The following is a 20615-nucleotide window of genomic DNA, read 5'->3' as shown; positions in this document are numbered from 1 at the left end:
ATTTAATGTACAATATTGTTGATTAAGACTAATTTTGATAGCAAACTAGGTATTGTTATATTTATAATCTTATTTATTAATAAATATTTCTAAAAATAAATTGTTCTAAAATCAATTGAAAAACTATCTTTTTATTTTTATTTTTTAAATTCAATAATAGAATTAAGGATAATTTTAATTAATAACATTTATTCATGTAAAATTACTTTTCATAAGTTTTCTAATGATTTTTTTAAATAATATAAGTGAAGATATTATAATAAAAAAAATACATATTTGAAATAAATTCAGCAGGTGTTAATAAAAAAAATAAAGCGTAAGACTTTTATATAAAAACTTGGTTTTCTTGTTTAATAAGATTAATATTGTACTTTGTACTGTAACATTAGTTTTTATAAGTTTTTATCGTTTATAAGTCTTTTTGGATTAAAATTGTGTAATTAGTTTCTAGATAGAAATCAGTCTAAATCTGTGAATATGTCTTCTTTTGTAACGTCTATATTTTTGATATAACAAAAACTTCAATATATCTTATAAAAATTTTACATGTTATACTAAAATTAATATTTAAAAAAATTAAAAAAAATTAATTGAGTTAATTGTGATTTGAATTTTGTTAAATTTTAAAATATTCTTAAATAAATAATGTTTTAAAAAATTTTAAAATAATCAAAATAACTATTAGTTAAAATTTTTATATTGCAAAAAAAATGATTTTTTTTTAATTTAATCATGATATTTTTATAATTATTTATTTTATTTTTTAAAATTTTTTATACTATACAATAAGTACATTATTATCTTAAAAAGTTACACTAAAAAAATTTATTTTTTATAAAATTTAAATTTAAATTTAAAAAATTTTAAATAAAATATTTAACTTTTTTTTAAATTTACCCTTTTGGTTATAATTTTTTTTAAGAAAGTAAATTTATTAAAAATTTACGTAAATACTAGTTTTGAATAATTAAATGTAATATAAAATATTAATATATGAAGTACAAAAATAATTTTACCCTCAACCATATTTACATTTTGAAAAGTAAAAACAATTCGTTGATTATTGAAATCATCAAGTACATTTTTTTTATTATATATATGATAAATATATCATTTAAAAAAAAAAAATTAAAAAATGAAATTTATGAACATAATCTTAATTATTCTAATTACTATTCTAAAAGAATATTTTGTAAATGGAGCATTTGTAGAATGTAGACGTACTTTTCTAAGCCGTTTAAAATGTACTCTTTATATATCATTTAGAGAAAAATGTTTTACAAGATTTGTCTCCAGGATGCCACAACATGTTAGAAAAAGGCTTATAGATGTATATAACAGTAGAAGAATTTGTTTATTCGTGAAAGAAAGGTTAATGAATAGTTGTGTAAATAAAAACATGATACAACCTTTTATAGTAAGTATAATGGAATTTTTTTCCTAAATGTAATTTTTAGAAAAGATTTATTGAAGATTTTATGGGTTTGGGAATTTACAAATGCCCTACTTATGTTCAATTTAAGCATGGTCAAGTGCTTTCACGTGATCCGAGATTTAGTAATTATTTTTGTTAAAAAATGACTTAACAATTTAGTTGAAAATTTTTTTTAAAGTTTGTAATTATTCTTAATTTAGAAATAACGAGAAAAATTTTATGTTTTTGGCATTTATTAAAACAAAACATGCAATTTTACACATTAATTTAAAATAAATTTTAAAAATTTTATACCTTTACATAAAATTATTGTTTTTTTAATAGATGGTGAATAAATTTAGTTGAACTTTATTTAAATATTAATCATCAAAGTTTTGTTTAATTTTTATTTAACTTTTAAAGCTTTATTACAATTTAATAATTAAAAATAATTTAATCAACATTAATTACAGCATGTGATATATTACTATCCAATTAATATAAAGTTGTAGTCATATCTAATTAACTTTTTTTTTTTAAATTAAATATGTATTGTAATTTTTAATTAATAAATAAAACTTCGTTATTTCTTAAAATTATATTTATATTATATATTATTTTTAGATATATTTATGTCAAAAAAAATATATAAATCAAATGAGCCATAATATTTTACTAAGTAACTTCTGTATATTCAAGTCTAAAATAGTCAGACAATTTTTTTCCAAAATACTTTACAATAACTATATTATCTTCAGAATATAGGGAAATATTTGTATATGTTCCACATAAACATAATCCAGTTATACCTTTATTACTTCTATATTTAATTTCTAATCCTGTTCCTTCTAAACATGGTTCATCTGAATTATTTTGTAAATTTGTTAAGTTTAAAAAAATTTTTGAAAATTTTTTACTTAATATTTTATATATACATTTAGAATTTCCTTTTCTAAATAAAGCTTGCCTTTCATGACGTGCAATTAATATATCTTTTCCACAAGCACCAACAGAATGTGATAAAATATTACAAAATTTTCCACTAAAAGGATTTGAACATTTACAAATTAAACAATTATTTGGATCTTGATATCCATTATTTTCACATTTATTAATCTTAATAGGACATTTTTCATTACAATAATAATAATTTAATATTTTATAATCATTAAAATTAAAAGTTCTATTAAACGTTTTCATACCATTATATTGAATAATTTTTGGTATTATAGTTTGTTGACCATTTTCACTCAATTTTGAATCATTAAAATGCATTGATGATCCAAAATCATAATCAAATTTAAAATCAAATGTATTAAAATAGTTTGAAATTGCTAAATGCCAACTTAAATTTTTATTAATATTTAAATTATTAATTTTATTAGTATATTCTCTTTCTGAATATGATTCTTGATGAATAAGTCCTAAAGCATGTCCTATTTGATGTTGAATTATAGAAATATGTGTATCACAATCTTTACCAAGACTTATATCTTGAGAATTATCTTTTTTAACAATACCAATAAATGACAAACAACCAGGACCAGGATAAAAATTAATACCTTCAGTATTATTAATATAATTTTCTTTTTTAATAAATCTTATACATGTATTTTTGTGAAATAATTTTATTGCTTGTTTAACATTATTATGATTTATGGCTGGATCAATATAATATGAAATTGGTAATTTCCATTTAATAATTTCTAAATTTGTATTATTTAAATTTCTTTTATTTCTTATATTTTTTTCTTCGTCATTTTCTTCTGAATAATCATAGTCATCTTTTGTTGTTGTAGTTCTAGTGTTATCTAATTCTTTGGTATTTGGTGATAATGTTAACACTGTAGTTGTATTTTTTTCTAAAATATCATTATTAGTAGTGCTTTCAATATCAATTATTGTTGTAGATACTGTTGTTTTTATAGTTGTTGTTATAATTTCCTGTATTGTAGTTAATGATACTTCAGGTGTTAATGTTGTTTTTGTTATCTCTCTATTAATATCCAAAATTTGTTTATTAAGATCATCAATAATTTTTTTTATCTGATTATCTGTTAATAAAATATCTCCTTGAAAAAGTGTAGGATTAAACATTGAATTATCCATAATAAAATCAAAATTATTTTCATAATCTTTATTCATTATTTTTACAGTATCATTGTTTTCATATAAATTTCTCTTTATAGAAGTATTATAATTTTTATATAATTCTAAAATTTTTTGTTCCAAATTATTAATATCATTATAACTTTTTATATTTTGATCAAAGATCTCACGTACATTTTCTCTTAACAATTCTCTAGTTTCTTCAATAATCTTTGAAAATAATTTCTAAAAGAAGTTACAAAATAATAAAAAAATTTATAAACATACACATTGAACTAAGTAAAAAATTTTTAATACAATTATAATAAAAAATAAATAAATTTTCATCATAACTGATTACGTCTTTAAAATTCAATAAAAATTAATAAATATAATATTTTTTATCATCTGTTCAAACATTATTTTTTTTTATTTTTGTCTTTTCTAACAAACATATGTATACATGTGATAATAGATATCCATATCTCTTATCATTTTATTTATTAACAAAAGTAAATATTTATTAAAACAATTTATTATGGATTTAGTTTGATTATTTATAATCGGAAGTATACTTTTTTAAATATAAAAATGAAAAACCATTATTTATCCGTTTTTTAATCTTAAAAAAAAGCATTGAAATGATTACTAATGAAATTTATTTATAATGAAATATTTAAAAATAAAATAATATATTAAACTGGAAACAAATTTTGAACATTTATGAAAAAAATATATAAGTAAAAATATTGTCAATAATATTTTACTATAATATTTTATATTGATGTTATTAAACTTATTAAAAATTATAGTATAATTTTACCATTAAAAATAGCATATAATTATCATTAAATGTAACCTATTTACGTTAAAATTAAAAAAAAAACACCAAGCAATTATTTTAATAATAAAAATTAAAAAATCTAGTATTGAGACAACTATTTTTAAAATAATCATTATATAATTTTGACATTTACTATAAATAAAAAATGTTTAATATTTTAAAAATTACATTATAAATTTAAACCTAATTATACAACTATGTAGGTAATTAATGTTGAATAGATTATTTAAAGAAAGATAAGCATGATATTAAAAAAGTATTCTAATGAGATGTAATATATTAAACTTGAAAAAATATAGAAAAAAAGAACATGATTAAATTATTCGATTTACCAAATTTGTTTATCAATTATAATCTTTTAATCTACTTTAATGTTATAATATTTTTTTTCTAAAACACATAAAATAACAATATATACACAATATCAACACTTTTAAATTAAAATGGGCATGTATCAAATTTTTAAGGTCATTAATATTTTCTTTAATAATGTATATATAAATAAGTTAATAGTACCAATAATTTATAATAATAAAAATATTTTTGTAGTATTATAATTGTATCTACAATGACTACTTCTGAATTTTTTGTTAATCAAGATTATGGATCAGAATATTTTATTGGTGGTAAAATTACACATCAATGGATTGTAGATTGTTTAGATAAAAATGATGATGAATTTAAAAAATATAAAGGAAATAGTAAGATTAAGGAGGTATGATTGATCTTTTTTTTATTAAAAATGGTTTAATTTTTTTTATAGATTAATGGTGTTGATATTTCTGATGGTAAAGGATTTTTATCAAAAGTTTTTAAAACAGATATTCATTTTGATGATGAAAAAAAGAAACCATATAGTATTGTTATTAAAATTCCTGGAGATGACTCTATTAAAGAAAGCATGGAAAAACAAAACATTGAAAATGATATGACTGATGACTTCAATATTGATAGTATTGCTGGTTTCCATAACAAAGAATGTCTTTTTTATTCTAAATTTGCTTCAAAAATTAAATTTTTAAAATATCCTAAATGTTTTGGATGTAAAGACTTAGAATCTGGTAAACAGACAGGAGTTTTAATTATGCAATTCATGGGAAGTAATTCTAAAACTGTTCCTTTTTATAGACTTTTAAATATCCATCAAACTAAATCTATTTTGAATGATGTTTTTAAATTACAAGAATTTAGTCTTCTTGATTCAGATGATTCTTGGAAAGGAATTTTTCAACAACCTTTCATAAAAAATCAATTTAAAAATTTACAGAAATATATAAGAATTAAATTATCTGATATAAAATGCTATACATCAAAAGAGATGTGGTTAAATGTTGAGAAAGATTTAGATATATTAATAGAAAATTATGTCAAGATTGCTGAACATACTTATTTCCATTTAGCAACATCAAAAAATAACTTTCCTGTAATTGCCCATGGAGATATGTGGATAAATAATTTTATGTTTGAAGTTGATTCAAATGATAATTGTTCTAATAATTTATCAGCAATAATTGACTGGCAAACTGTTCATGAAGGAAATACAGGATGTGATATTGCACGTATTCTTGCAATATCTACACCATTTGACGTTAGAAGAGAAATTGAAAAATATTATCTTCCTGATTTCTACAAAAAATTAAAAGATTCAATAATTAACAATGGAAAAGAAATGAAAATAAGTTATGAAACATTTATTAATAATTACAAAAGCTGTTTTATAGAACAAAGCATCTTGTCAATTTTTATGGTTGGATTTGCTCTTCAAGAATTTAATGTTCCGGATGACAATGATTATGTATGGGATGCTAGAAAATTTAAAATTGGTTTAAATATTTATTACAATATTTATGACTCAATAAACTTTTGTAAAGAAATACATCCGGAATGGCTTGAAAGTAATAAATAACTTTTTATTGATCACTTGAAAAGTTTTAAAGTTGACATAATGTTAATATTTTAACAAAACAATTTTAAAAAATAAATTTTTAATTTTTTTTAATATTAAAATAAAATATTAACATTTATCAAAATTATTAATATGTATACTTTTTGAATTATATTTTTTCATATAAAAAATGATACTTAAATTAATTATTCTACTTTATATTTTTAAATTCTTGAAATTTTTTATTGATTATCTTTAACCTTTTTGTCAAAAAATTAAATTAAACGACTAAAAAGAAACCTGAATATTTTAATAATATGTTTTTTAAATTAAAAATCAAATTAACTATTTTATTTTACTTTAAAATTTAATTTAAATATTTTGAAGAAACTTATTAATTACATTTTTTTTTAATATTATTTTAATGTTTTATATATTAAAATTTTTTTATGATTAAATACTAACTTAATAGCAGAAATTAATTTTTAATTTTTTCTATCAATTAAATAAATCTTATTTTATAAATTTTTAATTTTATTTATAAAATAAGCAATAAATATAAGATTTCCTTTTAATATATATATTTATTGATATTGTAAATCAACACTTTTATTTGTCATATATAAAAAATATTAATTATGTAATATTATTTTAATATGTCTTTTATGATATTCTGTTTATAATTTCTATTGTAAAATGAAAAAGTATTATAACACTACAATATTAAATTATTATATTAATATTATAAAGCTATTAAAAATTTCCTTTTGTTATAAATATAAACAAGTTAATGTTATCAATCACTTGAAACAAGAATATAATCTTTTTAAAATTTTTTTTTTAAATTGTAATGACTACTTCTGAATTTTTTATTGATAAAGATTATGGATCAAATTATTTTATTGGAGGTAAAATTACACATCAATGGATTGTAGAATGTTTAGATAAAAATGATAATAAATTTCAAAAATATAGAGGCAACAATAAAATTAAAATGGTAAGGATAATTATTTTCTATTTTAAGCAATTTTATTTTATTGAAGATTAATGGTATTGACATTTCTGATGGAAAAGGATTTATTTCTAAAGTTTTTAAAACAGATATTCAATTTGATGATGAAAAAAAAGAACCATATAGTATTGTTATTAAAATTCCTTGTGAAAATGCTATTAAAGAAATTTTATTAAAAGAAAATATAGATGATAATTTAGATGAAGATTTTAGAAATGATTATATTGCTTTCATTCATAATAGAGAATGTTTTTTTTATTCCAATTTTGCTTCAAAAATAAGATTTTTAAAATATCCTAAATGTTTTGGAAGTAAAGAATTAAAAATTGGTAGACAGACAGGAGCTTTAATTTTGCAATTCATGGGAAGTAATTCTAAAACTGTTTCTTTTTTTAGATTTTTAAATATCTATCAAACTAAATCTATATTAAATGAAATTTTTAAACTACAAGAGTATAGTCTTCTTGATTCAAATAATTCTTGGAAAGGAATTTTTAAACAACCTTTTTTTTCTAGTCAATTTAAAAAAATTGAATATTATATAAAAATGGGATTTTTAAATATAAAAAGTTATACATCAAAAGAGATGTGGTTAGATATTGAGAAAGATCTAGATATATTAATATCAAATTATGTTACTATTGCTAAATATGTTTATTATCAATTACCAACTTTAAAAAATAATTTACCTGTTATTACTCATGGAGATATGTGGATAAATAATTTTATGTTTGAAATTGATTCAAATGGTGATTGTTCTAATATATTATCAGCAGTCATTGATTGGCAAACTATTCATGAAGGAAGTATAGGTGGTGATATTTCACGTATTCTTGCAACATCTGTACCAACTGACGTTAGAAAAGAAATTGAAAAATATTATTTTCCTGATTATTACAAAAAATTAAAAAAATCATTAATTAACAATGGAAAAGAAATGGTAATAAGTTATGAAACATTTATTAATAATTATAAAACTTGTTTTATACAACAAAGTTTAATGGCTTTTATAACATTTGGATTTGGTCTTAAAAAGTATAATGTTCCAAATGACTCTGATTATATTTGGGATGCTAGAAAATATTACCTTGGATCAAAAGTGTTTCATAATATATATGATTCAATCAAGTTTTGTAATGAATTACATCCTGAATGGCTTGAATTTAATGAATAATTTTTCATTTACCATTTCTTAATTTATTTTATTTTAAAGTTTTTATAAAATTTTATCACCTCTTTTAATTAATAAATTTTTTATAAACAATATTGGTATTTTTAATAAAACATTTTTAAAGATAATTATTAAAAAAAAAACATAAATATGCTACATAATATTATATGTTATTTAAGTATATTTTATCAATATAACAATTTCAATAAAATTAAATTTTTTTTTTAAATTCGTCAAATTCCTAAACTATACTTATGATTATATTAAAAATTTAATTAACAGTAAGATTAATTTTTTATTGATGTCACAGCAATTGGTGCATTTACACCTTTGGTTATGTAATAAATTTTTTTAAAAACTTTCTTAATATATTTCCTATTTGTTGATGGTAATAAAAGAAAAAGTAATGCATTTACAATTGGAGTAAAATTTAACAACTGAAGTACTATAGTACCTAATTCTTCTGCACCATATAAATATTTGAATATTATCATAATAACAAAAATGATATCTGGAAATCCTGTAACAAATAATGGAGCAAAACTTTGTAGTAATAATATTAACATAAATTCTCTATTCATTTTTTTTGTCTTTTCTGACATAATATTTTCTAATTCATTTATATATTTTTTATATTTTAAGAATAAAACTATAACTGTTGTATAATTTATTAAAAAGTATAATAAAACTTCAATGAATAATAAATACCATTCTTTTAATATCTATAAATTATATAATTATTAAAGAAATTTTATCTTACAATTTTATTTCCTATACCAAATGTATTTAATGTTAAAATTTTACCATTAATTTTTTCTTTTATAATCCATGACGATATAATATCATTTGGTAATTCATTTGTAATTGTCCAAACTCCATGAGAAACTAATAAAACAAGTAAACTAAAAATAAATATAATAATAGCTGTTTTAAAAATATTTAATTCAATATTTTTACAAATAAATAAATATCTTGAAATTAAAATTGATGTTGGTAAAGTTAAAGTAAAATATGTAAAAAATATACTGAATACTAAAAATATTTTATTTTCTAAAAATGAATTAAATATCTCAAGAACAAAAACCATTGTGTCATTGATTATAAGAATTTGAATTCTTAATATTCCATGAATAATTGATGAAATAATTCCTGATAAAAATAATAATAACATTAATTTCAAATATCCTTCACCACTTTTGTCTTTTGATTTTTTTATGGTTACATATATAGCAATAAAATTAAATAATATCCCACAAAAAGCATTGATACAAAATATTGCATTTTTTAATGATTCCATAATTCTTTTTAAAATTAAAATATAAAAATTGTGATAAAAAAAATTTTTTTTATTTTATTTTGTTTTCACTCAATAAAATTGATTTAATACAAATATAACAGCCTTAAATATATTAAATTAATATCTTAAATATTATTTAATTGTTAGTTACTTTGTTTTTAGTATCAAACAGAAATCTCAGAACTTTAATACATTAATATTCATTTTTAAATTATATTAAATATTATACTTTATCATATATTTTATAAAAATTAGTTTAAATTTAATAATATTTTAGAATATTATTAAATGTTTTTAATTTAAATTTATTTAATATATATATTTTTTTATGTAAACATTAAAGGTAGAATATTTGAAATTTTTATTATCCTACTAACAATAAAAAATAATTAATGGATGTAAAAAACATAACAATTAAAATATATACTTCCTTTTTTTTTAATGAATAAAAATATTTTTTATTTAAAAGTTAATTATTTAATATCAGATTAAGGAAAAACGTTTATATTTCATTTTAATAATATAGTTATAGAAAAAAAATATACTTATATAAATCAGTTTTAATGTATATCATTTTATTTTTAATAAAAAATATTAAAAATATTATTTAGATACAAAAGTTAATTACTTCATAAAAAGAATGTTTTATATTAGAATAGGAAGCAAATAGTATTTAAAATTTATATTTTTTTTTTTCAAGAACTTTTAGATAAGTATAATTTTAATTTTCAAAAAATAAAGTTATTTTTATAGTACTTATACTCGAAATTAAATTAAAAATGTTTGGATCAATTGTGAATCTTCGAAAATAATAAAGATATTTTTTTAAATTAATTATACTTCACAAACAGATTAAAAGAAATTTTAAAAATTTTGAGAAATTCAGCAAACCATGTTTCATGATACTAGGAGCTTACTTACTTGAGTTATAAGTTTCGTTTTTGAAAATTTTTAAAGATAAATTATCTATTATATCATAAATTGTAGAAGTCTTGTAAACAAAAATTAAGTTTAATTAATCTGTCACAAAATACTGATTTGGAATAGTTATTTTAATTTTAATATTTTCAATTTTACCATGTAAGTAAGATTTTTCCAAAAAATATTTTTTAGTCTCGTTTTTAACTTTGACTTTTCACAACTCTTCAAGTTTTAATTTTGATATAGTCTTGATTATATTTAAAATTTCTTTTTTTTCCAAAAGATATCAGAAAAGTATAGTGTTTTTTTAGAATTCCAAAAAAAAATTTTGCCCCACAACACAATATTTGAAAAAGAATAAAAATTTTTAAATTAATAAAATTGTTTTCTATAATATAAAACATAAATTGATTTGTTTGTATGTTAATTTTATTTATAATTTAATTTGCTTAGAATAAACTTTTTAAAGTGATAGAAACTATTATTTATTCACCCATAATTGTTATTTTATATATTGAAATAATCATAATTATAAAAATTTTTTTGTAAAAAAAAATTACATTATTAAAATTATTTGCATTACTTAAAAAATATATTTTTGAAGTCCATAGTATAATAAATAATAATCAAATTTTAATTATTCATACCAAAAAAGTTACAATTATTAAATTAAATTTGTTTATATTTTAAAATGAAATTATGCTTTTCATTTTTACCATTATATGAAATTAAAACAGTATTGTCATCAGAAATTAATTTAATATTTTCATATTTTCCACAAAGACATAATCCAGTTGTACCTTTATCTAAGCGATACTTAATTTCTAAACCCATATTTTCAAAACATGGAATTATTTCTGTTGTATTTACAGATTTTAAATCTATTTCAATTCTAGTTCCTACTTGTGATTTAATGTGATAATTGCAAATACGATTTCCTGAATTTGTTAATGTTTTAGAAATTTTTTTTGCACTTAATATTTGACTACCACATTTTTTATTTGATTCTTTAACACTTTGACAATATTTTCCAGTAAATCCATTTGGGCATCGACATTTATAACATTTTTTAGGATCTTGATAACCATTGTTTTTACATTTTTTCAAATTATTTACACATATTCCTTTACATAATTCATGATTTAATAGTTTAGCATCATTAAAACTTAATTTATAATATTGTCCCATCATATTTTTATATTCTGGTATTTTTGATTTTATTACAAGTTTACTATTATTACTATATTCATAACCATTTAACTGTGTTATTGAACCAAAATCATAAGATGTATTATATAAATTAATTTCATTTTCAGAAAATATAGTTTCTAATACTCCTCCACCATAAACCCACCAATATGCATTGCTTACATTTACAGTTATGTAATCGTCCCTATCTGGTCTATTAAATTGATATACTAATCCTATAGATAAAGCTGTTTGTCGAAGGTGACATCCAACATCATCATTACATTCTTTTGACAAAAAAATAATTTGTGGTTTATCTGGATATTGTGGACCACAAAAAGTAAAATTTGCTAAATTTGTTTGATACATAAATCCTTGTGAATTTTCTGGTATTAAATCTACTTTTTTAAAAGTTATACAAGTATCTTTTTCTATCATTTTCAAAGCTTTTTCTAAATTAAAATTTTTAATTGATGTTGTTGTATTATATTTAATTGGCATTTTTCCTAAAAAGTATTTACTATTTTTAAAAATTGCTCGTTTTGTTCTATATAAATGAGAATCTAAATTAGTTATACTAATTTTTTCACATTTTGAAAACTAAAAAAATAATTTAGATATGGATGGATGTACTTACATTATCTATTAACAAAAGGTAGAAGTTTAAGATTAAAATAATAATATGTGATTTTAACATTTTGACATAAATTAAAAAGAAATAACTTTAAAAGTAATGCATTAACTATACGAAGAATTTCTGTTAATGACAAACATCATTAACATTATATATGTAAACAAAAGACAATTTTGTGTAATGATTGATTTGTTATATATCGCTATAATATACATTTATGAGATTATAGAAATGATAAAAATTTGTTAAAATTTCTAATAAAAAAATATAAAAAAAATATAAAAAAATTATTATCTATGATTAATTTTTTTAAATATATTTGCATCTTAAATTATAATATATTTTTTTTAAATTAAAAATAAAAAAATTAATAATTTGATATTGGAATAAAATATAAAAAATCATTTATCGCCCACAACATATTTGATTGTAAAATAATTATTTCTATATCCATTATAATTAATCATGACACGATTTCCCTCTGATAAAAATGAAAAATTTGAATAATTTCCACAGAGACAAAGTCCTGTAGCACCCATGTCATTGCGATACTTGATTTCAAGACCTCTCTTTTCATAACAAATTTTCCTTGGCATTGTTTGTACTTGTGTAACATAAATAACAATTTTAGTGTCTACATTTGAAGTTATTTGATAATAACATTTACCATAACCTCTTTTATGTAGAATTTTTACTTCATTTGTTGCTTTTAATTTAGTTTGATGACAATTATATCCAGTTCTGGTTAATTCAGTACATCGTATACCACTAAAACCATTAGGACATTTACATCTTAAACAATTTCGTGGATCTTGATATCCACTATTAGCACATGAAATTTTTTTCTCATTTTCACATTTTTGTGAACAAATGGCTAAATTCATTATTTTAATATCATTGAAACTTAAACCATATTGTTGTCCAATCATTTTATTATAAAAAATATTTTTAGGAACCATTATATTACTTGAAATTTTATCAAAGTAATGAGAAGAATATTGTGTAATTGAGCCAAAATCATAAGATGTATCAAATAAGTTAACTTCACTATAACTGTATTTATTTAAATATTTATCTACCAAAGGAATTGTATAATCAGAATCCATTTCAATAAATTTAATATAATTATCTCTATCAGGTCGTTGATGTTGAGGAATAAGACCCATTGCAAGAACAGTTTGTTGAAGAATGTAACCCAAATTTTTTGAACTACTATTAGAAATAATAACATCTTGTTTAACTTTATTTCTATTAGGTTGATTATTAGGATATTTTACAGCCATATAACCAAGGAAATGTAAACCAAAATTACCTTTTTTTATTCTTTTAATATATTTAAATTTCATACATGTATTTTGCTCAAATATTTTTAAAGCTTTTTTTAATGTCCTTGAATTGATTCCATTTGTAGTAGAATACCAAATGTATTTTTTGTTACTAAATCTATTAAGATCATCTAAAAAATTTTCCAATTGATCTGATTCATGTGAAAATTTATTGTTTAAATCATTACTAGTGCAAAGCAATATCTAAAAAAGTATTTTACAAAAAAAAAAAATAAAATAATAACTTACATGAATAAAAAATAAAATTATAATATATGTAACAGTTAACTTATACGAAAAAAATTTAATCATATCCATGAATATCTAGTACGTCTATCTATTATATATCAAAATAATTCAAAATATAAAATGTGGATTTTAAATAAAAATTTTTCAAATTTGGCTTATTTTTGTATTAACAATGATTGGACAAATTTTTTCAACAATTGGTTAAATATAAACTTTAAAAATTTGCCACTACTTCTATTTTATTTTATATTTCATTTTATTTAAATAATCAAAAATTAAATATGGCAAAATAATAAAACTTTAGATACATTTTTTTAATTATTTTTTAAATCTATTCAATAGACCTTAAAGGTTAAATATATAGATATAAATTTTACATCATCATAATTTTAAATAAATAATAATTAACATTATTTTATATAATTTAAAAAAAAATAGCAACAAAAATGTAAGTTTATTTTTCTCTTATTTTAATATTTAAGTTAATGATAAATTTTTTTTTTGTTATTTAATCATATTGAGTTAAACATATTTCTAAAATTTTTTGATAGGATAAAATTGATCAACTACCTAAATTTATATTAAAAATATGAAATCTTTTTAAAAAATTAAATTTTTTAATAAATTAAACTTGTTATTTAAAAAAATATGAAATTTCATAATATTTACAATATGAATGTATTAAGTTTATGTAGAATTTAAAAAATATATATAATCTTTTAAGTACTAATTATTTTAAAAATATTATAAATATAAATTTTTATCTTCTTAAGTTTGTTTTCTTTTATTATTAATATTAATATATATAAAAGTTATTTTTTTAATTATTTGTAAAATATTCATTTATTTATTATTTTCTGATCCAATCTGTAACGCATAATAATAATATTAAAACATTATATTTTTTACAAAAAAAAATATTATTATTTAATTCATTTTTAATTTTTGAGTATAAAAATTAAAGATTAATATATGTATAAAATATTGATTTATATAACTTTTTTATATTTAACAATTTTCATTAACATTTGTACCAGGCAACTAGAAATCAATCTTTAAATGATAACCCAACTGACATTGAAATTATGAAAGACTGTGGAAAAGTTATTTTTTTGACATAGACAAGACATTTAGTCGAAAGCAACGTTATAAGCTATGATGACATTTATACTTTTGGCATCTCTACTTAGCATTCGTGCGATGATTAAGGAAGTATCTGAGCTTATAACAAAATAAAAATTATAAAATATGGTCTTTTAATAAATATTGAAAAATAAAAGTATTGTATTGTTGAGGAAAATAATATTGGCTTTTTATCAGTATTCTTTATCAAATAAACTTATTGCAGGATGTTAATTATCTAGAATATATAATAAAAATAAGTTTATTAAACTTTTTAAGAATGACTGGCATACTTGTTTTTTTGATAAATAAAGGTAATTTAACAATTTATAATATCATTAACTTATTTTATCATTTACTTTGTTAAAGTATTCCTTATCATAAAAATCAGTTTATTATATTTTGTTAAAGAAAGTTTTTTCTTTCTCATATATTAGACTAATTATAGTCTTATCAGTTAAAGCGTGACAATAATTTAAAAGGAGACCCGCATTTTTATATCAGGATATGAAATACTTTTGTTGGTTGTTAATAAAAAAATGTCAAAGATATATAATGATATTGTGATTATGATTTTATAATATTAAGATATTTTAATTTATTTAAAATAATGAAAATTTATTTTGTTTTATTTTTATTATCATATGTATTAGGTATTACTTATGGAAAATGTGGTAATTTTAAAGATTGTTCTTCTTGTGCTGATGGTTATGAAGGATTAATAAAATGTCAATGGTGTGCCGGTGATAATTCATGCCATAATAGTTTACAAACAGATTGTAAACCTATTAATTTAATTACTCATTCTTTTGACTGTCCACGTCCAGTTCCAAATGGTTATGATTATAGTGATGATTTTGGAAGAAATACAGTTTTACCACTTATTGCAGCAACAAATAATGATGGAATTGATATTAAAGTTTGCTTACAAAACAATTTTAAAAATATTACTTTTATTAAACAATATACAACTAAATGTGATAATGATGGTGATACATGTAGTTCTTATTTAGCTGTTGATAATATTAATAAAACTATAATAGCTGCATTTAGAGGATCAAAAGGATTTATCCAATTATTATTAGAGGGTGAAGATTTTTTATTTAATGAATTAAAAACATTTACATTAACAGGTGGTAAAGTTGATAAATATTTTTATAACGGGTTTTATGGTTTATGGAATTCAGGAATGGAGAGTGATCTTCATAAACTTATTGTTGAATATCCATATCATCAACTTTTAGCTGTTGGGCATTCTTTAGGTGGTTCTATGGCATCAATGGCAGCAGCATATTGTGTTAAAAAAAAATATTTTACCACAGAAACTGTTAAATTAGTTACTTTTGGTGAACCAAGAACAGGAGATATTGCTTTTGCAGAAGGGCATGATAGTCTTGTTAAATATACATACAGAATAATTCATAATCATGATCTTATTCCTCATTTACCTCCCAGAGTATTTGATAATTTATTTGATTCACCATTCCATCATAGATATGAAGTTTGGTATGAAAATGATATGTCTAAAGGAAAATCATTTAAAATTTGTACAAGAGCTGATGATCATGCATGCTCCAATTCAGTTTCTAATACGGCAGCTGCTGATCATACTATCTATTTTAACAAAAATATTGCAAATTTTGCAAAAAATGGATGTAAATAATAATCATATTATAAATTTTCTACTTAAAATAAAATTTTATTATTTAAAAAAATAAAAAAAAAAGTTAAAATTTAAATTATTTTAAATATTTTAAACAGTAAAGCTGTTTTTATATTTTCTTTAAAACATTATGATAAAATAATAGATTGTTGTAATGAAACTTTCCATATTTTATAAAGCATCACTAACGATACTTATAATAATTTTTTTTAAAAATATTTTCTAAGTAAAAAAAAATATTTAAAATATTTGTAAAAACTTTTTTTTAAATTTATAGACATAGTTTTGGGAAAAAAAAATTAATTGTGAAGACATGTTTTAATGATATAAAGTAATTGAAACTTTGGTATTTAATTAAATATTTGATTAAGAATCTGAATTTTGATAATCATATTCATCTCCAATAAAAAATTTTGGTATATTTGTTTTATTTATTGTTTGTATATTGTTGTTTTGAAAGTTGTTTAATTTGTCAGTGTTGAAAGTTGTACTGGAAGCCTCAAAATTATTATTGCTTTCCTTTTTTGTTCTTTGTAAAATTTCTTCAATAATAGCAATATTTGTTATTATAGTATCATCATCCTTTTTTAATTAAAAAAAAAAGTTAAAACATTATTTTTTAACTTACCATTTCCGTGTCATTATTATTTATGAGGTCAAGTTTTCTAAATATATTTCTATGAGGTCTTCTATTTATAATTTTATTATCTTTAATTTTTGAAATAGTAGTATTCATATTGAAAAGAAGAATTTTTTTTTAGATATATTACAATAGAAAATTATCAATTTGAAAAATTGAATAATGCCATCAGCTTTTATCATAATGTATATATATATATATTTTTAATTTTATGTAAAACACTCTTTTCATAAACAATAAGTTCATGTATACTTACAAATAGGTTATTTTCTAAAATTGGATAATAACTTTAGTGCAAAAAAATGTTATTTTTATTTTTATAAAAAAAAAACAAGTAGTATTGTTATATGAATAAAGTATTTAAAATATTTCTTATCATAAAAATAACTTTTTCCATTTTAAAACATGTGTTAAAGTTTATATATATATATTTAAATCATTTTTTAATAGTACATTTCATAGTTAATAAAGATCATTCAATATAACTTTTTCATAAACAATCAAAAAGTTTATACATATGTATGTATATAAAAGAGAAAATCACATGCTTCTTGTTTATTTCAAGTCATTAACTGCTTTCTCTACTTTAACAACACCATCATTGTATGCTTTCTTGGTAGAGTCAACTACATTATTAATTTCATTATGGGCTGTTTTGGCACTACTTTCAATGTTATCGCCAGTTGCCTCAACGGCATCTTTTGTTGCGGTGGTACCGTCAGCAATTTTTGATGAAATTAAATGCCCAGCATCAGCTACTCCAGAGGCAACCTTTTCCGCTCCAGTTTTTATTGCTTCAGCTGCCTACAAAAAGTACAATTATTTTAAATTAAATATTAAAGTAAATAAAACTTTGAAAAATGGATTATGCACTTACACCTTCAACAGCATTTCCGAGTGCATTGCCTGTAGCATTGACAGCATGCTTGCAAGATTCAGTAGCTTTATTAATAAATTCCATTCCTTTAGAAATTAAACTTGTTAACTAAAGTAAAAAAAAATAATAAATGAATGCTTATTATTAAAAAAATTTTTTTTTAAATATTTAAAATTAAACAAATGAAAATAGAATGAAAAATATTTTTTCTCTTGTTAAAAATAATATAAAAACAAATGATAAAAAAAAAAATTTATATACTACTTTATTAGGGTTTTTTTATATTTTTGTTTTTTTATATTTTTTTTAAATACATATGACTAAGTAACGTTTTTTTTTACATTATTCCGGGTATAATTGTAAAAAAAATACCATTGAAATAACAAATTTCTCTATTCTCTAAATCTTTATCACTAAACATATGTTTTTTTTATGTTTAAATTTTTTTAATGTTTTGTTAAAGGTATTAATACATAAAAATACTTTCCATTTTTAAAGGTAGAATGAAATATTTCTATAACATAGATATAAATACATTTGTAAACATTTATTTATTTGTTAGAAAAAAAAATTTTTTTTTCTAGTAATTTTTTTTATACTTATTGATAGAAAATATTGAATTAAAAATAAATATAAATAAAAAGTATTTTCAATTATATAATTGTTTTTAAATTTTCTTTTTAATATAATTAATATATACATATACATATATATAAATATATACATGCATATATATCAAAATTTTATTTATATAATAAATATTATAAAAATCAAATATAACTTTATCACAAAAAATATTTTTAAAAAATTGACATGTGAGATTTATTATTAAAATTTAAATTACTATTATTCCTTTAATGAGTTTACAGTATTGTTTACAACTTCTAAACCTCGTGTCAAAGCATCATTACCAATATTTTTTGGAATATCATTTGAAACTTTTCCTTCATCATCATTTTCTTTTTTCTTAGTTTTTTTAGATTTTAAATCATCATTTTCTTCTTCACAAGTTTCTGCACAACGTTTAACTCCCTTAACACATTTATTTTTTTCTACATCTCCATTTGATTGGCTATCTTCGGAAACTTCAGTTAATTTATTAACATCCTCATTTTTTTTCTCCTCATCATTTTTTTCCTTTTTTTCTTCTTCTTCATTAATACTATTCTCTTTTACTCCATTACTCTTATTTATCGTATCTTTTTTCTCATCATTCTTTTTTTCACCATTTAAGGAAGACTCATCCTCATCATGACTTTTTTCAGTATTTTTTTCTTCTAAATTCTTTAAAAAAAATAAGCATATTAAAATTATACTTTAAAAAAAAATAATAAATTACTAAAACATACATTTTCATCCTCTTTTTTTCCTTTCTCATTATTGTTTGAAATGACTTCCATTTTTTCTAAAAAAAAAAAAAAAGAAAAACATGGTAAAATTAGAATAGAAATAGTAAAAATATCATTTAATATAATTTTTATATAGAAAAGATCTATATATAATTTAAAAAATAAGCACTATATATTTTTAGAAGCATTTGTATAAAAATAAAATTTTAATAATAAAATACAATTTTCTCTCAACTTTTCTAATGGTTAAATGTGCTTTTACAAATGTAAGACATTCATTTTAGATGATTGGGCTTTGTTGAAAAACAAAAGTGCGAATAAAGGGTACTTTGGGCCAGTGTAAATATTTCTGTAAAAAGAATCTTTAGTTTTTTTTTTCTACTATAATAATGTAAATTTAAATCCTTATCTTTTTTTTAATTGTTCATGTAAGTAAATTGTATAATATATATATTGACAATAATTTTTAGGGAACAAATATTTTTTTTTTTATTAGAAATAAAATTATAATATTTAGTTGAAAAAAAGTATATTATATATTGAATAATATTTAAAATAGAGAAATAAAGGAGAGGTAGAAAAAGAGAAAATGAGGTAGAATTTATGACTCAGAAGTAATATATTTTATCTCGTTAAACAAATACCTCCTTTATTATTCGACCTTCTAATTATACATTTACATTTATTCTCCATTGGTTAGAATGGCAAAACTTTTAATATTTTATATTATTTATTAATTTTTTAAAAAACTAACGTACCACTGGAATGTGAAAAATATAATTATTCAATAATATTATAATAAAATACATGTACATATGTATAGAGAATGTTTTTATTGAATAGTTGGTTAAATGGATATATATATATATATATATATATTATTATGTATATTTGTCAAAACAATTTTATATTTGCACCAATGAAAATTGTCATTAT

General features: G+C 19.3%; 10 protein-coding genes across 10 annotated transcripts; 3 read left to right on the top strand and 7 right to left on the bottom strand.

Annotated features, from left to right (window-relative positions):
* Window positions 1–2089: 2089 nt before the first annotated feature.
* Window positions 2090–3853, bottom strand: SRAE_2000420500 (Astacin-like metalloendopeptidase; the record flags this gene model as incomplete). Its single annotated transcript, XM_024643047.1, has 2 exons — window positions 2090–3748; window positions 3791–3853. The coding sequence occupies 2 exons, from the start codon at window positions 3851–3853 to the stop codon at window positions 2090–2092; spliced, it is 1722 nt and encodes a 573-aa protein (XP_024508757.1).
* A 1061-nt stretch (window positions 3854–4914) lies between these two features.
* On the top strand, window positions 4915–6252 carry SRAE_2000420400 (Protein kinase-like domain and Uncharacterised oxidoreductase Dhs-27 family and CHK kinase-like domain-containing protein; the record flags this gene model as incomplete). The annotated part of the gene is made up of 2 exons (XM_024643046.1): window positions 4915–5061; window positions 5110–6252. The coding sequence occupies 2 exons, from the start codon at window positions 4915–4917 to the stop codon at window positions 6250–6252; spliced, it is 1290 nt and encodes a 429-aa protein (XP_024508756.1).
* An 829-nt stretch (window positions 6253–7081) lies between these two features.
* SRAE_2000420300 (Protein kinase-like domain and Uncharacterised oxidoreductase Dhs-27 family and CHK kinase-like domain-containing protein) lies at window positions 7082–8417 on the top strand (the record flags this gene model as incomplete). The annotated part of the gene is made up of 2 exons (XM_024643045.1): window positions 7082–7228; window positions 7275–8417. The coding sequence occupies 2 exons, from the start codon at window positions 7082–7084 to the stop codon at window positions 8415–8417; spliced, it is 1290 nt and encodes a 429-aa protein (XP_024508755.1).
* A 284-nt stretch (window positions 8418–8701) lies between these two features.
* Window positions 8702–9711, bottom strand: SRAE_2000420200 (7TM GPCR, serpentine receptor class r (Str) family-containing protein; the record flags this gene model as incomplete). The annotated part of the gene is made up of 2 exons (XM_024643044.1): window positions 8702–9136; window positions 9175–9711. 2 exons carry the CDS (start codon window positions 9709–9711, stop codon window positions 8702–8704), a joined length of 972 nt encoding a protein of 323 aa, XP_024508754.1.
* A 1590-nt stretch (window positions 9712–11301) lies between these two features.
* SRAE_2000420100 (Astacin-like metalloendopeptidase) lies at window positions 11302–12517 on the bottom strand (the record flags this gene model as incomplete). The annotated part of the gene is made up of 2 exons (XM_024643043.1): window positions 11302–12420; window positions 12458–12517. The coding sequence occupies 2 exons, from the start codon at window positions 12515–12517 to the stop codon at window positions 11302–11304; spliced, it is 1179 nt and encodes a 392-aa protein (XP_024508753.1).
* A 338-nt stretch (window positions 12518–12855) lies between these two features.
* On the bottom strand, window positions 12856–14097 carry SRAE_2000420000 (Astacin-like metalloendopeptidase; the record flags this gene model as incomplete). The annotated part of the gene is made up of 2 exons (XM_024643042.1): window positions 12856–13983; window positions 14029–14097. The coding sequence occupies 2 exons, from the start codon at window positions 14095–14097 to the stop codon at window positions 12856–12858; spliced, it is 1197 nt and encodes a 398-aa protein (XP_024508752.1).
* Window positions 14098–15430: 1333 nt separating this feature from the next.
* On the top strand, window positions 15431–16813 carry SRAE_2000419900 (Lipase, class 3 family-containing protein; the record flags this gene model as incomplete). The annotated part of the gene is made up of 3 exons (XM_024643040.1): window positions 15431–15464; window positions 15520–15540; window positions 15804–16813. 3 exons carry the CDS (start codon window positions 15431–15433, stop codon window positions 16811–16813), a joined length of 1065 nt encoding a protein of 354 aa, XP_024508751.1.
* A 366-nt stretch (window positions 16814–17179) lies between these two features.
* On the bottom strand, window positions 17180–17549 carry SRAE_2000419800 (Hypothetical protein; the record flags this gene model as incomplete). The annotated part of the gene is made up of 2 exons (XM_024643039.1): window positions 17180–17395; window positions 17442–17549. 2 exons carry the CDS (start codon window positions 17547–17549, stop codon window positions 17180–17182), a joined length of 324 nt encoding a protein of 107 aa, XP_024508750.1.
* Window positions 17550–18008: 459 nt separating this feature from the next.
* On the bottom strand, window positions 18009–18414 carry SRAE_2000419700 (Hypothetical protein; the record flags this gene model as incomplete). Its single annotated transcript, XM_024643038.1, has 2 exons — window positions 18009–18257; window positions 18331–18414. The coding sequence occupies 2 exons, from the start codon at window positions 18412–18414 to the stop codon at window positions 18009–18011; spliced, it is 333 nt and encodes a 110-aa protein (XP_024508749.1).
* A 762-nt stretch (window positions 18415–19176) lies between these two features.
* Window positions 19177–20372, bottom strand: SRAE_2000419600 (Hypothetical protein; the record flags this gene model as incomplete). The annotated part of the gene is made up of 3 exons (XM_024643037.1): window positions 19177–19614; window positions 19680–19735; window positions 20324–20372. 3 exons carry the CDS (start codon window positions 20370–20372, stop codon window positions 19177–19179), a joined length of 543 nt encoding a protein of 180 aa, XP_024508748.1.
* Window positions 20373–20615: the final 243 nt, after the last annotated feature.

The sequence above is a fragment of the Strongyloides ratti genome (assembly GCF_001040885.1).
Source record: "Strongyloides ratti genome assembly S_ratti_ED321, chromosome : 2".
NCBI classification, from domain to species: Eukaryota; Metazoa; Nematoda; class Chromadorea; order Rhabditida; family Strongyloididae; genus Strongyloides; species Strongyloides ratti.
This window is presented reverse-complemented; position numbering and strand designations above follow the sequence as displayed.